The sequence below is a fragment of the Pongo abelii genome, chromosome 8 (assembly GCF_028885655.2).
Source record: "Pongo abelii isolate AG06213 chromosome 8, NHGRI_mPonAbe1-v2.0_pri, whole genome shotgun sequence".
Taxonomy (NCBI): Eukaryota; Metazoa; Chordata; class Mammalia; order Primates; family Hominidae; genus Pongo; species Pongo abelii.
The window spans coordinates 109462427-109479027 of record NC_071993.2 but is presented as its reverse complement, the minus strand read 5'-3'; the positions used below and the strand labels follow the sequence as shown (position 1 = coordinate 109479027).

Sequence of the window (16601 nt, the reverse complement as noted above, 5' to 3'; positions counted from 1 at the left end):
CCAGCCTGGGCGACAAAGCAAGACTCCGTTTCTAAAAAAAATAGTTGGTAGCTTATTGGAGTACATGATATAATTGCTCAAAAGGCAAGAGAATACAGTCATTAAGAGTATGAACTCTGAGTTGGGCACAGTGGCTCACACCCATAATCCCGACACTTTGGGAAGCTGAGGTGGAAGAACTGCTTAAGCCCAGGAGTTTGAGACCAGCCTGGGCAACATGGTGAAACCCTGTCTCTACAAAAAAATTACAAAAATTAGCTAGGTATGGTGGTGCTTGCCTGTCGTCCCAGCTACTCGGGAGGCTGAAGTTGGAGGATCACCTGAGCCTAGGGAGGTCGAGGCCGCAGTGAACCATGATCATACCACTGCAATCTAGCCTGGATGACAGAGTGAGACCCTATCTGCAAAAAAAAAAAAGCATATAGGGCAACAAACGGAAGCAGACTAGGATAAAAAAAAATAAATACAGGTTAAAAGGAAGTAGGTAAGATAGATAAAGGATAAGAGATGAAGAGATTTGTGATAAAGCAAGTATAAAGTTAACAGGAGACTCTGGGTTGTGGGTATATGAGTGTTCACTATAAAATCCTTCCAACTTTGCTTTATGTTTAAAATGTTTCATAATAAGCTAGGGGAATAAAAGGAAGTAGACACAGAGGCATCAGCCCAAGTTCTGAGTCATAACCATGCTACCTTCCTGTCCTATGTGCCCAAACTCCAGGGCAAGCTTAGAAAAACCTGATTTGGGAATCCTGCTCATCAAGACTTTCCTGCACTAGATAAGCAGGAATCAGGTGTTAACGAGGCCCACCTTGGCATGAGTAGATATAGTCAGAGGGCAGAAATGCAGAGGTTCCACGGAGAAGTACCACGCTCACAGCACTATGACATTGTCACCCCTGCTCAGGAAGACCTCAGGAATAAGGCTCTGGATAAAGAACAGGTGGCATATACTCACTCATGAACTCTGTTGTCGCCATAGAGATCACTCAGGCCGAAGCTGATGTAGTGCCAGTGCTCGGGGATGTTAGCAGAAGGGCTCCCCACATTCCTGTACATGCTAACATAGTCCAAGGGGTCTGGGCCACCCAACCTGCAAAAAACAAAACACAGGGGTGTTAGTGTAAGCCTGGAAATCAGAAAATGTCAAGCTAAGGCACTCTACTTTGTAAACCTAAAGGACCCATCCTGGAGGAACCTGGGTAAAAGGTAACTAAAGAGAGGCCGCATCTCTCCAGAATGAGACTAAGGGATGGACAGCTAAGGCTGCCCAACTCTGCAACCCAAGAGTCTCCCTTCTCCTACCCCTGAAAGACTGGGCCTCTTTTAGAAATAAAACAGACTGGGTGGTTACCCATTTTGCTTTCTCCTGTTTCAAATTACCGATCCCAAATGAGATTGGCAGGGATTATCTCTCTTCTGTGGTGCCTGTATACATGCCAAGCTTCAAGGCAAGAGGTACATCAGTCAATCAATTGGCCTCTGTTGAAAGACCATCCCGAGCATCCCCAGTGGGCATTGTTCCTGGAAGCAGAGGCTCTGCTCCACTCCAGCCTCTTAGATAGCTAATTCCTGAAAGACTATATTGTGCCCTATGTTAATTACAGTTTGTTCTAAACAAACCCAAAGCCTCTAGTCCGTGCAGACACCAGCCTGCACCCCATAGACCAAAGCTGTTCTCTTATCATTGCAAGTGACAAAGGCCAAACTTAGGCTTAACTTAGTTCTGCACAGAGAACTGCAGCAGGAATCAAACTGCGCCCTGTGAGCATCTGCACCCAGAAAATGATCCCAGGAGAGACTGCCACCTCAAAGGTAGAGCTGGGATGGCAAATGATTTGGGGCCTCTCAGGACCACATTACATTTCCCCCACCATTCAACTGAGAAGGAGTTGAGGAAGACATTCAGTTATTATCTCACTCTGAGGATTTAATACAATAAGAGTTCCCTTTAGTAATCAGTGCTTTTTAAAAAAAATCCTGTTTTGGCCGGGCACGGTGGCTCACACCTGTAATCTCTGCACTTTGGGAGGCCCAAGTGGGTGGATCACTTGAGGTCAGGAGTTTGAGACCAGCCTGGCCAACATGGTGAAACCCCATCTCTACTAAAGATACAAAAAATTAGCCGGGTGTGGTGGCAGGTGCTTGTAATCCCAGCTATTTGCTATTTGAGAGGCTGAGGCAGGAGAATCGCTTGAACAACAGAGGCAGAGGTTGCAGGGAGCCGAGATTGCGCCACTGCACTCCAGCCTGGGCGACAGACTGAGACTTTGTCTAAAAAAAAAAAAAAAAAACAACGGATAAGAAATTTTGGTAGCTAGAGAAATAGATCAAATAGAAACCATCAGTGGAAGGAAGTCTGCATTTAGCCCACAAACACAGCATTTGAGCTGCCTCAAACATCTGACCATTCCACAGACTGCAAAAGCTTCACCTGCCCCTGGGACATCGATGGAGTACACTTTGCAACTGGGATAGCATGCTGGCGGAAAGCTAACAATCAAATAAAAGACATGTTACAAGTGATCCCAGTCAATGGTGCCGGCACCAGGCAATTTAAACACTATTTAAAACCAGTTGGTCTTGTTTCGTCCTCTCTTACCAGGATATTATTTGCCTTTGTAGAAATCCCTATTCTCTGCTAGGAAATGCTAAGTTATTTATAGAACTTGTAAGAAAGTTGCTACAAATAGCTTAGCATTTCAACAGAGGAAGAGGGACAACTCTCCATGTCTGCCTTAACTGATTTCAACAAATCACTTGACTAAATTCTATAACAGGTTGGATTTAGAAAAGTTTGTGGGGCAAGGGAAGAAAGAAAAGAATAGAGATCCCTGGAAAGACCCCATTAGAGCTACAGAACTCCAGAGCAGATGGGAGCCACTACAGGCCCCATACCTGCTCCAGTTTCCTGCTGCAAATTTCCAAACCTGCCCCCCTACAGCCTAGGTCCATCCCGCACCAAGCTGCAAAACTGTGTTCACCATTCTCTGCTCCATCTGCAGCATCCCTGCAGCCCTCTTCCTCACCAAGTCTCCCACAAGGTGTCACATCAAGGAGAGAAGCTTAACCTTAAAACTCCAACTGCAAGGAACTACCAAGAGTCAGACAAAATTAACCCTGTCCCCAAGCACAGTGTATTCTGTTTACTTACTACTCAGAGGCCAGATGAGTATGTGGGAAAAAATCATATTTTACACTTAGCAAATGATGTTATCCAAGGTCCCAGGGCATCCCTCATCTTAATTCCTTGAACACCCAACTTCTCTCCGCAGGGCAGTTGCAGGACTGAAGTGGGCCATGAGTACAGGTTCTGCCTCTCTGCTTTGATCCTTGCTCACCAAAGTCTCAGCTTTCAGTTAGAATGTCCCCACTACTCAGGGATCACCAGCCACAGAGCCACACTGCTATTGCAAAATGAATCCCAAGCTACCCTGGGCCACAGACAGACCCAGACAGCCTGGGTCAGTCATCCTGCTAGAAACTTCGTGGGATCCCAAATGTGAGGAATATAAATGAATTTCAGGATCTTATTTTTGCAAACCCCTCCGCATCTTAGAAAGTACCAGTCACTGATGGCTGGGCGCACTGGCTCACGCCTGTAATCCCAGCACTTTGGGAGGCCGAGGTGGGTTGATCAGTTGAGGTCAGGAGTTCGAGACCAGCCTGGCCAACATGGTGAAACTCTGCCTCTACTAAAAATACAAAAATTAGCTGGGCAAGGTGGCATGTGCCTGTAATATCAGCTACTTGGGAGGCTGAGGCACGAGAATCGCTTGAAACCGGGAGACAGAGGTTGCAGTAAGCCAAGATTGTGCCACTGCACTCCAGCCTGGGTGACAGAGCAAAACTCTGCCTCAAAAAAAAAAAAGAAAGTACCAGTCACTGTGCTGTTTCTCTTTATATTTTTCGGCATCTAGGAAGGGCTTTCACAAAGTGCTGTATAATCCCTTTTCTTCACTGTCACATGTTAGCCCATCTCTGAAGATATGGCTCTTAACAAGCTTGCAGCAGGAAGGAAAAAAAAAATTGCCCTTAGTCCTTTGCACATGCTTTCATACCTTTTACATACAATTCTATCCTTTATGGCTACTTGGGTGACATAAAAATAGTTGCCTGAATCTGTGTAGGGATTTCTCCTCACACTCAAATGAGGCCTGAACAAACAGCATGGCAAAGCCAGGCCCACTTCTTTTTTGTTTTTTTTCCAGATAACAGAGATAGGGTCTGGATATGTTGCCCACACTGGTCTTGAACTCCTGGCCTCAAGGGATCCTCAAGGCTCCCCAAAGTGGTGGGAATACAGGCATGAGCCACCGTGCCCAGCCCAGGCCCACTTTTCTCATGACACACGACAACAAGTTCATCACAACACATAGTTAAATATAAAGGCACAATGAGAATGGGTCATTAAGCTAGCAAGAGCTGCTTTCCACTCAGAAGCGCTCTTCAACAACTCCTCTCAACCAGAGAACAGTTCGCCAGCCAGAGAGGACTGCGACACCAGTTCCACCTCCTCCCAGCTACTCTGACAGAGGAGACTGTTCCCTACAACCCTCCCTAGACAGCAGGTGGCTGGTCCCCAGGCTCTCCACACTGTTGGCCTCTTGGCATCCTCCCATTGACACAGGCAGCTGGCCTCAGCCCTGCACAGCCTACTGACACCCATGTCCAGGGGAAGTAACAGGTTTTCACCAGGAGGAAGACTCAGTCCCAAAAGGAGAGGTAACCAGCAAAGATGTCCACTTGCCCCTTCAGGTCTACCCTTTGGCTACACTCCCAAGCAGCTGCAAAACAGTCTTTCAAGACTCATTGAAGATCATCTAACACAATGCCTGCATGAATGTGGTCCTGGACAGTTTCAACCAATATCTCAGTTTTTGGTCCAGCAAGACCTTGAGGACAGGTTCTTTTCCAGAGTCCCCAGAACATCTGTTTTGCCCAAATGCTGAAGGAAGAAACAGGCTGCAAACAGGAATGTGAAATTAGAAAAGACCATTCCTATCCTAAAGCTACTTGAGGGTTACTCTCAGCTCCCCGGAGAAACTGCAGGCCATGGCCAAGAAGCTCCTCTTAATGTCCCACTGCACAATTCCTCCCTGCTGAGGTCCCAGAGTCTCCATCATTTATTTCCAACTGGAGGTGGGAAACTGTGGTCCCCTTCAATCCTAAGCCAAATCATGGTTCTCTCTACCTAATGTCCTAAAGCAAAGCAACTGCAGAGCTAGGAGGAAGCTCTGCACGGAGAAAGAGAACAGTGCAGAGTAAGCAAAAAGTTTATCAGGAAGAGCTGCTCCGTCAAACTTCAAAAGCAAAAGCTTTGCCCTGATACGACGTCTGAGCTCATCGGGAAGGTATCAAAAGGAGACCTCCTCCTCATCTCTCCACAAGCACCAGGCCCTCATCTTTGGCCCTCCTACCCACCACAGGAGAGCCCTGGGCCCCTCGAACCCCCCCATCCTATGCAGTCTCGTGCCCTCTGAGCTTCATCGGCCTCGCTCCTCCAAAGCCCTCTCAAATGCTCCCCAGGCCCCGCCTCGCCTGTCCCATCCCACTTCAGCCGCCCCCGCTTGGCTTCCTCTCGCCCACTAATGACCCCCTACAGGCGCCCCCTCTTTTCACCACGTTTACAGTTCCCTCGCTCCTGCCGTTCCCCCCTCTGCTCCTACACACACCCCCAGTCCTCACTCTATTCTCCTAATCCCGGTTAACCCCTCACTACCCACGGGTTCCGTTAACCCCTTTGTCCCCATTCCCAACTTGAGCCTTAACTCCTTCCCTCGCAGCAGGAAGCCCTCCTTCAGAGTGCTTTAACCATTCTCTACCCCTCCTCCCACCTCCCACAAATTGCTTCGCCCTCGGCGCTTTAACCCTTTCCAGCCCGCGCCTGTCCGTCTCCCCGCGGCCCAGAGCTTACCAGTACTTGACGATAGCGGTAACCTGGAGCGGGTTCGGCTGGTCAGGGTAAAGGCGGCGGCACTCTCCGTAGATGGCGTGCAGTCCCGGGGGAAAGAGCGAAGCGAAGGCCGGGGGGGCAGTCGGGCCAGGGGCCGGGGGCGCGGTGGGGCCGGGGGCGCCGCTAGGCCGCAGCTCCGCCATCGGGGTGCGTAGGGCAGGCACTGGGGGAACTGGAGAGGGCAAACGACGGGGAGAGCACTGACGGGCCAGCGGGCGGACTCGGTGGGTGAGACTCCCCGAGGCGATGGGGGCTGCAGCGAGGTCTAGCTCCGCGCCTGCGCACGGCGCACCGTCCGCCCAGGCTGTAGCCGCCGCCGAGTCTGCCAGAGGGTGCCTCGGGGCGGCGGGGCGCTCAGGGGGGCGGGGCGCCGGCGCGCCCTATCCAAGCACCCATTGGCTAATGTCTGTGCCAGCCACAGGCAGGGAAGGCGTGACTTGACAATAGGCCCCGCCTCCCCTCCCTGTGTTGGGAGTGTCCCAAGGCTCTTGGTCTCCCCCTAGTGTTAGGAGGAACCCAAGTTTAGAGATGCTGAGCACCCTCTGAGGTGCTAGGGTCCCACGAAAGCACCGAGAAGTGCGCCAACAAAGGATTTATTACTGTTTTGCTGACGCGCTGCTAACTAGGATTTAAACATAAATCTGACAATGGATTGATTCATTCATCCATGGGGCGTTAGTATTAATAGATGATAATAAATCTAATGTTTTCTAGGGCTATTGACAAAAAGGTCCCCGAAATTTCAAAGGGGCTGGGGGAGAACATAATCCAGAGAAAAAAATACACTGGGCTCATTTGAAAGCAGTGACACATAACCTCTCTTCACCTCCATTTTCTCCACCATCAATGTCAATTCTAGCTCCTTATGAAAATTAAAGAGATACTACAGCAGTTTCTGAAACCCTTAGATGATGTTTTAATGACCAAAAGATTACCTATACTAGTAGTTCCAATTGCCAATCTTCGGATCAATGTTAGCCTGTTATGCAGAAAAAAAGAAAATGCAAAAGGCAACGACAATATACAGGTTTTTAACTTAAAGCTAATTTTATGCAATTTAAATTGTTTTCCTTTGTTGTAGGAATATGTCCTCTCGCGTACGTGTGTTAACATTTCCTTTTTGTTAGAGTGTGAGGTGCTAGGAGATGTTTATTAAAGTCTTACAGATCCAAATAAAAACATGAGAACCTTATATTGTCTAAGGGAACGTTGGGGGGAGTGGCAGGGCTGATCTGCAAAATCCAAACATCCATGAATTACGACCAATCCAAACCGAACTACAGACAAGTACTCGAGAAGACTACATACCTCAGCATGCACTGCGAACTCCATCAAAGGGACTACAGATCCAGGCATGCAACATGACCATCAACCTGTGTCTCTGGCTGTTTAATCTAGGGAGACCACAAATCCCAGGGTACTGTGCATGGGAAATGCGACTCCCAATCTTAAACTAGGCTGGCAACAAAGCAAGCTAGAGCGCTGACCCAGGCGCAAAGCTTGCTGGGGATTGTAGTTCTTCAGAGGCGAGGTTGGGCCGCTCCCTCGCCGCCCTGAACCGGCGGCTAGACTGCGCATGCGTGTCAGTGGCGCTAGCGGCGGACCCGGCTGAGCAGTTCCTTCCCCAGAAGGAGAGATTCCTCTGCCATGGAGTCCTACGATGTGATCGCCAACCAGCCTGTCGTGATCGACAACGTGAGTTGCGTCTTTCCTATCTATAAGGGGACTTGGGCTCTCCTCCTCGAAAGGATCGCTTCCCGGGGTTCAGCCTGAGCCGCCGGCTCTTTGTCACTGGCCCGGCCTGTCAGGCGCGTTCAGCCACAGCCGCCTCCTTCCTCCCCTTATCACATAGTCCGCAGGCAAGGCGGCCAGCCAGCGAAAGTGGGATGGAGAACTCTGGAGTGGATAAAGGAAAGAGTTATAGTCCAAGCCAGTTCTTGGGCCCTTGGCTCTAGGGGCCTTAACCGCTGTGTGAGAGCCCGTCGCCCGCCCTCTCCTCCGTTTCCGATCGCTCTATTGGTTGCTCTGGCTATCCATCTTGGCCAATGATACCGCCTCTTAGCCTTGCCGGATGAGGCTAGGCCTCTGCGGTGATTGGCTCACGCCCCTGCCGTTCTTCCTGGCCGCCATATTGTTTTCCCTCTTGAAGGGGCGGGGCAGTGCTCCAGGGCTGTGGGGATTGGCTTCCGGGACTCTGGGTGGTGGGGCCTAAAGGCAAGTGCCCGCCCGCGGGTGGAGAATGGCTAAGTTTTCCTTCGGTCTCAGCCGGCGCTGCGGCTTGGTGGTATGGATCTGGGTGGGGCCCGAGAATCTGGTGCCAGAAACTGCTGTAGGATGTCAGCTATTACTGTGATTATAAATTACAAAGTTGATAAAGGTCGAGAAGAAAGGAGAATGACAAAGCAAGCAGAGAGGTTGTCCTCCTCTTTGGAACGCCTAGTTCTTAGGGGGAAAAATTACCAAACTTAATATTTGCCTGGCGCTCTAGCGCTTCCAGGGCGTTTTCACATACATTCGAGTTGAATCCTCACAAAAACTGGACGCATAGTTTAAAAGGAACTTTGATCTTCGTGTTACCGGTGAGAAAACTGAAGCGCGAAGAAGTAACGTGAGCCCAAGGTCACATAGCAGAGGTGCCCTAAATCCAGTACTTTATCCGTCATCCCTTTTGCCAGCAGCACCATGCAGAAGCATCAATATTGACCAATAGAAAGAATCTAAATACTGCTCTTATTTTGGGGGGAAAGGAGAAAACTGTAAAACGACTGCATTTCTGCCTTCGATTCAAAGCTTTGGTCCCACAGAGATTGATCCCTTTCTGTGTCCCTTGTAGGTCCCTCCGTTGAGGCAAAAATACCAGTTCCCTCTGTTGTAAGCTGACTCTGTCAGATTCCCTTTGTTGATTCAGCTCTTGGGACCTTAGGCATATTACAATATTCTCGCTTAAGCTTCAGCTCTGTTAGGTAGATAGGAATTACTATCCCCAGTGTATGCAGGGATGTTAAATAACAGATTTCAAACCATCCAGTTTAGGAATTGAGGAGCCAGTCATCAGACTGAGATCCAGTTCCAAGTTGCTCGCTTTTTCCAATATATTTTTGTTGTTGTTTTCATTACATTTTCCTTCTCTCCAGGGGTATTTTGTTTTTATTATTCCCCTTTAGAAAGGGGCAGGATTGAGCTCAATGAGACAGCTCTTTTTTTTTTTCTTTTTTTTTTTTGGAGACAGGGTCTCGCTCTGTTGCTGAGTCTGAAATGCAGTGGCGCGATCACAGCTCACTGCAGCCTCAACCTCCTGGGCTCAAGTGATCCTCCCGCTTAAGCCTCTCGAGTAGCTGGGGCTGCAGGCACGCGCCACCACCCCGGCTAATTTTTGTATTTTTTGTAGGAAGGGTTTCGCCATGTTGTCCAGGCTGGTCTCAAACTCCTGGGCTGTTGCGATTCTCCTACCTTGGCCTCCCAAAGTGCTGGGATTACAGGCCTGAGCCACCGTGCCTGGCAGAGACACCTCTTTTTTTGGTGTGGGGGGTGGAGGGAACAGGATCTCGCTTTGTCACCCAGGCTGGAGTGCAATTGTGCGATCTCAGCTCACTGCAGCCTCCGCCTCCAGGTTCAAGAGATTCTCCAGTCTAGACTCCCAAGTAGCTGGGATGACAGATGTGCACCACCACGCCTGGCTAATTTTTGTTTTTTTTTTTTTTTTTTTTTGAGACGGAGTCTCACTGTCGCCCAGGCTGGAGTGCAGTGGCGCGATCTCAGCTCACTGCAAGCTCCGCCTCCCGGGTTCACGCCATTCTCCTGCCTCAGCCCCCGAGTAGCTGGGACTACAGGCGCCCGCCACCTCGCCCGGCTAATTTTTTGTATTTTTAGTAGAGATGGGGTTTCACCGTGTTAGCCAGGATGGTCTGGATCTCCTGACCTCGTGATCCGCCCACCTCGGCCTTCCAAAGTGCTGGGATTACAGGCGTGAGCCACCGCGCCCGGCCTAATTTTTGTATTTTTAGTAGAGATGGGGTTTCACCATATTGGCCAGACTTGTCCTGAACTCCTGACCTCAAATGATCCACCCGCCTCGGCCTCCCAAAGTGCTGGGATTACAACCATGAGCCACCACACCCGGCCCAGATACTTCATTTTTGAGAGGATCTTTTTGTCTCCTTCACTAGACTATTAAATCCTTGTGGAAAAAGATGATATTCTCCCACAGGTTTAGTGGTGTTGGAAAAAAAAATTTAAGAAAGATGATATTCCTTTAGTCTCACTTCAACCACTTCTCTCTACACACACACAGTATACCTAGGGTCTGGCACCTCTGTGTGCTCAATAGATGTTTTTTCATTGGATTGATGGGTGATTGGATGAATGACTGAATATCTCTATCAAAGTAACAAAGATATTCCTAAATAAAGAAAAGATGGGGAGTTTTCTCTAGTTAGTTACTGCAGATAATTGAGTAGGACTTTTTGTTCTTGATGTTGATTTTCAGAGAGCACTATGATTTCTGTCTTTAGCCAGGCTCTTTGTGCTTCTTCTGCCTTCTTAGTTGTAAAAAGGAAAAATATATAGAAATTCAATTTCCTGTTTTCATCAGCAATGCAGAAGGAACAACCTGTCTATCCCACCAGCTCCTTTGCTTCTTGAATTGCTAGGCAGGAGTTCCATCTCTGGCCATTTTCTTTAATATCACTTACACTAATGCGTCTTAGTTTTTTTCTTTCTCTTTCCTGGTAGTATGTTTCGAAATGCATTACAGCAGTGATGCATTTTTAGTTTCAAGATTTAAAGAATTGACTTGTCTTTTTTTTTCCCCCCTCTGGGAAAACATGTCCTTTATTATGCCAGTATTTCTGCCAAAAGGTGAAGTAGGAGAAACTTAAGTCATTTTCCTATTAGTATTTGCTGAATATCTGACACATTTTTACATTTGGGGTCTCAGGTAGTCCTTGCTGTTTAACATTTGGGGGGGGTCATTTTGTTTTTATTATTTTCAAGATGGTAGATGTATAGGAAACATTATTTGAAATACCTGAGACAACTTATTACATATAATGAGAATAATGTATCACTAGCTATGTTAACTCTATAGCTTAACATGTTGTTACACTTTATTTATGGGCCAAGAAGAGTATAATCAAAAGAATGCAGGAGAAAGAAAGCAGGGAAAGAGCCCCATTAGGTTCACAGCCTTTCCCAATCATAAGACAATTGTGACCACTCCTTTCATCTTACTCTGGCATCAAGTCATTTCATCAGAATTTAATGAGGAAAATGGAGGGGCAGGTAGGTGAGTGCTTTAATGACAACAATAAAGTGATAGGTATTTTTTTTAATCACCCGAGAAGCTTTATGATGATAGGTATTTTTTAAAACCAAATATAAGTCATTTCTTCCCAAAGACATATCACAGAGAATAGTGTAAGATGGGAGCAGCTCCTAGGCCACATTTTGAGGACTACACTTTGATCAGAATACCATGTTTATTCTGAAACTCAAATTTTTCCTAAGATCCAGGCCAAATGTGGTGGCTTACTCCTGTAATTCCAGCATTTTGGAAAGCCAAGGCTGGAAGATCGTTTGAGCCCAGGAATTAGAGACCAGCCTGGGCAACATAGTGAGACTTCATCTCTACTTTAAAAAAAAAAAAAAAATTAGCCAGGCATGCTTGGTGGCATGCACTTGTAGGAGGCTGAGATGGGAGAATCACTTGAGCCCAGGAGTTTGAGGCTGCAGTGAGATCGTGCACCTCACTCCAGCCTATTTAAAAAAAAAAAAAACAAAAAAAAAAAAACTCTAAGTTTACAGTTTTGCCTAAACCTAAAATGGATCAACGTTCTTGTCAAACTTAAAACTGTCTTTGTGACTATATGGACCTAAATGCAGGCTCTTCAGAAGTTCAACAATAAGCTAAGCATTTGTTTGTTTTGCTTTGGATGTTGTGCTGCTTCAGCCCCCTTTAAAAAAAAAAAAAAGAGAGAGAGATACTTTAAACATACAGAAAAATTCGGTGTGGTATATAACAAGCACCCAGGTAGCATGTGTCTACTACCCAGATTTAATAAATATTGACGTTGCCATATTTGCTTCAGTATTTTTTTTGCTTTAGTGGTCCCATCCACCTTCATGTTTTAAGGAAATAAAACATTACAGATATAATTGAAGACTCTTTGTACCCCTCCACAACCCTATCTTTTTTTTTTTTTGAGACAAGGTCTCACTCTGTTGCCCAGGTTGGGGCTCAGTGGCACAATCAAAGCTCACTGCAGCCTCAACTTGCCAAGCTTAAGCAATCCTCCCACCTTAGCCTCCCAAGTAGCTGGGACTACAGCCATGTACCACCTGCTCAGCTTTTTTTTTTTTTTTTTTTTTTTTTTGTAGAAATGGGGTCTCCCTGTGTTCCCCAGGCTGATCTACAACTCCTGGGCTGAAGCAGTCCTCCCACCTCAGCTTCCCAAAGTGCTGGGATTACAGGCATGAGCCACTGTGCCTGGCAACCCTATCCTTTCTCTCTGTTTTACAAATAACCCGCAAAACAACCATCATCATAAAATTGTCCTCCTTTTATACTCAGGAAGATAAGTCAGGAAAATTGTGTTGTTCAAGGCCAGCCTGGGCAATACAGCAAGACCCCCATCTCTTTAAAAAAAAAAAAAATTGTGCTCCTTTCCACCTATGATTTTTTTAAATTTTTAATTATTATTTGTTTTTAAATTTTTTTTTAGAGATAAGGTCTCACTCTATCACCCAGATTAGAGTGCAGTGTTGCAGTCGTAGCTCACTGCAGCCTCAAACTCCTGAGCTCAAGCAAACCTCCTGCCTCAGCCTCCCAAGTAGCTGGGAGTATAGGAGGAGCAAGCCACCATGCCTAGATCCATCCATGATTTTATGTGCATATGCATTTTAAGTTTGGTAGGGGAGTGTGCTGTTTGTGTTTTGAAAGTTTACTTAAGTGCTATCATCTTACTGTTATTTCTTTTTATTATAGCAATTTCAAACATACAAAAGGAGAAGGAATAGTGTAAGGAACATCCATACGTTCACCTAGCTGTAACAGTTATCAAACTCTTGGCCAATCTTTTCAACTACATTCCTGCCCATTTCCCTCTCCCACATTCTTTTTTTTTTTTCCTGAGATGGAGTCTGCTGTGTCACCCGGGCTGGAGTGCAGTGATGCTCACTGCAACCTCCTGGCTCAAGTGATTCTCCTGCTTCAGCCTCCTGAGTAGCTGGGACTACAGGCACGCACCACCATGCCCAGCTAATTTTTGTATTTTTAGTAGAGACGGGGTTTTGCCATGTTGGCCAGGCTGATCTCGAACTCCTGGCCTCAAAGGATCCAGCCACCTCAGCCTCCCAACGTGCTGGGATTATAGGCGTGAGCCACCACGCCCAGCCCCACACTCATTTAAAAACATAATCAATATACTATTATCATGCCTAATCAAATTAACAAGAACCCCTTAATCTTATCAGTTATCTAGTCAATGTTCAGATTTCACTAACTGTCTGAAAAAATTTTTCTTTTACAATTTGTTATCAGCTTTTCTGATCCTACTAATGCTGATTCACTTAAGTTTTTAGGGACACTAGAATTAGCTGAGGAAATGAAGTCAATGTATTTATCTAACACTGTCACTTGCAGTGTGATATTCAGGCTGTTGGTTGTACAGCTTCAGCAAGAATCCATCCCTAGCTTGACAGAAAAGGTGAAGAAGAGGTGACTTACAAAGATATTTTCACGTTCAATTATGGATATTTTGCAAGCCAAGGATGTGCTTCACACTGAGCTAAGTCCTCTGAGGATAAAAAAGAAATCAGATACCATGTGGAAGAAGAAACATCACCAATTAGTGACTGGAAATGCCTAGAATAGGGATCTCAAACTCAATGCCTGCAGAGGCCAAGCAGGAATGGAAATATACTCAAAAGAGAAGAGAGAGAATAGCCTGAAAGGCACCTCTTCCAGGCTGGGAAATCTGAAAGGTGCATTGAATTGAGCATGCCTGACCAAAATGTTAACTGCTTCTCCTTTCTATCCAATTGTCCCCATGCAGGAATACGGGCCTAGTGTTGCCAGATATTCTGATTTTTAAAAATTTGTGTATTTATCGAGGTCAGGAGATCGAGACCATCCTGGCTAACATGGTGAAACCCCATCTTTACTAAAAATACAAAAAATTAGCTGGGCGTGGTGGCGGGTACCTGTAGTCCCAGCTACTCGGGAGGCTGAGGCAGGAGAATGGCATGAACCCGGGAGGCGGAACTTGCAGTGAGCCGAGGTCGCGCCACTGGACTCCAGCCTGGGCGACAGAGCGAGACTGCGTCTCAAAATAAAATAAATAAAATAAAAATACAAAAAAATTAGCCAGGTGTGGTGGCAGGCGCCTGTGGTCCCAGCTACTCCAGAGGCTGAGGCAGGAGAATGGCTTTGGACCCGGGAGGCGGAGCTTGCAGTGAGCCGAGATTGCGCCGCTGAACTCCAGCCTGGGCGACAGAGCAAGACTCCGTATCAGAAAAAAAAAAAAAAAAATCGTGTATTTATTTATTTATTTATTTTGAGACGGAGGCTGTCTCTGTCGCCCAGGCTAAATTGCAGTGGTGCAATCTCGGCTCACTGCAACCTCCCCTGCGTGGGTTCAAGAGATTCTCCTGCCTCAGCCTCCCGAGTACTGGGACTACAGGCACGTGCCACCACACCCGGCTAATTTTTTTTTTTTTTTTTTTAGGTGGAGTCTCGCACTGTCGCCCAGGCTGGAGTGCAGTCGCGCAATGTCAGCTTACTACAAGCTCTGCCTCCCGGGTTCACGCCATTCTCCTGCCTCAGCCTCCTGAGTAGCTGGGACTACAGGCGCCCACCACCTCGCCCGGCTAATTTTTTGTACTTTTTAGTGGAGACGGGGTTTCACCGTGTTAGCCAGGATGGTCTCAATCTCCTGACCTCGTGATCCGCCCCCCTTGGCCTCGCAAAGTGCTGGGATTACAGGTGTAAGCCACTGCGCCTGGCCTTATTTTGAATTTTTTATATATATTTTTTGAGGCAGAGGCTCACTCTGTCGCCCAGTCTGGAGTGCAGTGGCGAGATCAGGGCTCACTGCAGCCCTGACCTCTTGGGCTCAGCCTCCCAAGTAGCAGGGACTATGGACCCGCACCACCATGCCCAAGTAATTTTTAAATATTTTGTAGGCCTGGTATGGTGGCACATGCCTGTAATCCTTGCATTTTGGGAGACTAAGGCGGGTGGATCACTTGAGATCAGGAGTTCGAGACCAGCCTGGCCAACATGGTGAAACCCCATCTACACTAAAAATACAAAAATTAGCCTGGCGTAGTGGCGCACACCTGTAACCACAACTACTCAGGAGGCTGAGACAGGACAATCGCTTGAATCCAGGAGGCGGAGGTTGCAGTGAGCCGAGATTGTACCACTGTACTCTAGGTGGGTGACAGAGCCAGACTCCATCTCAAAAAAATTAAAATTAAAATAAATATTTTGTAGAGATGGTGTTTTGCCATGTTGCCCAGGCTGGTCTCTCGAACTCTTGGCCTCAAGCAATCCTCCTGCATCTGCCTTCCAAAGTGATGAGGTGACAGGCGTGGGCCACCGCACCCAGCCATACTTTTTGTTTGTTTGTTTGGTTAGTTGGTTGGTTTCCAGACAGGGTCTTATCTTACTCTGTCATCCAGGCTGGAGTGCAGCAGTGCAATTACAGCTTGCTGCAGCCTTGACCTCCCAGACTCAAGTGATCCTCTGACCTCAGCCTCCTGAGTAGCTGGGACCACAGGCGCACAACGACCATACCCAGCTAATTTTTGTATTTTTTGTAGTGATGGGGTTTCTCCATTTTGGTCAGGCTGGTCTCAAACTCCTGGCCTCAAAGTGATTTGCTTGCCTCGGCCTTCCTAAGTGCTTGGATTATAGGCATGAGTCACCACACCCAGCCGAGACTACTCAAAAAGTCTCTACCAGACATTTTTTCATTTGGCCTTGCCAGAGTGAATAACAAAGACAGTGGCAGCTTATTTGCCAGGTACACAGTTCCTAGTTGTACATACTGTTAAAGAAATGGACATAACCCTTTTGTATGCTCTTGAGCAGAATTTGTGTGGCTTGAGCAGAATTGAGGCAGCTCAGCTGCTCCTCATTCTCCACTGATTCTTCACCCTACGACTGGCCTGGCAGGCCTGCTTGGGGGCTGCAAGGACACGCTGGGTCTGGTTCCACCTTGTGCATCACTCCCAGTGCTGCTTTCCCCTTTCCTGAACCGCCTCTGCCTGGGGCTTCTGTCATTTCAGCTGGTCATTCAGGTTCCATACTTTAGGTTCTATCTGCCAGTCATTTGCACTTGATTTTAATTTTACTCAGCCAGCATCTGTTGAGTACCCAGCAAATGCCAGATACTGCCGAAATGTACTTTAGCCTTAAGGAACTTCGACTGAAAAGAGACAAAAGTGGAAACCTTACATTGTAATAGAAAGCAGAATGAAGTGCATGCCACCTTGTGGTGCAGGTAATGGAGATTTGCTGTGAGATAATAGGAAGATGATCATTCATTCCAATTGGGGATGTTTCTTCAGGAGGAAGGTGATGATATTTGAACTGGGCCTTTTATACTCTTTGCTAGGAAGGACAGAGAAGAAAAAACAAATC

The 16601-nt window shown here is 47.1% G+C and overlaps 2 protein-coding genes across 13 annotated transcripts in view; one reads left to right on the top strand and one right to left on the bottom strand.

Annotated features, from left to right (window-relative positions):
- Positions 1–7954, bottom strand: part of SUFU (SUFU negative regulator of hedgehog signaling) — a 132760-nt gene extending 124806 nt beyond the window's left edge. For 5 of the 12 annotated variants that reach the window (XM_054521629.2, XM_024253080.3, XM_063727123.1 and 2 more), the window contains exons 1-2: positions 5918–6367; positions 959–1093 (exon numbers count right to left, since the gene is read on the bottom strand). In XM_054521629.2, coding sequence (XP_054377604.1) covers positions 959–1093; positions 5918–6099 — 317 coding nt within the window. In that variant the 5' untranslated portion in view covers positions 6100–6367. Of the gene's footprint in view, positions 1–958; positions 1094–5917; positions 6464–7264 lie in introns of those variants that run through there. The other 7 variants (XM_054521625.2, XM_054521623.2, XM_054521628.2 and 4 more) reach the window with 6 other exon arrangements.
- ACTR1A (actin related protein 1A) overlaps positions 7520–16601 on the top strand; it is a 23308-nt gene continuing 14226 nt past the window's right edge. Inside the window, exon 1 of the mRNA XM_002821103.4 lies at positions 7520–7651. Coding sequence (XP_002821149.1) covers positions 7604–7651 — 48 coding nt within the window. The 5' untranslated portion in view covers positions 7520–7603. The remainder of the gene's footprint in view (positions 7652–16601) is intronic.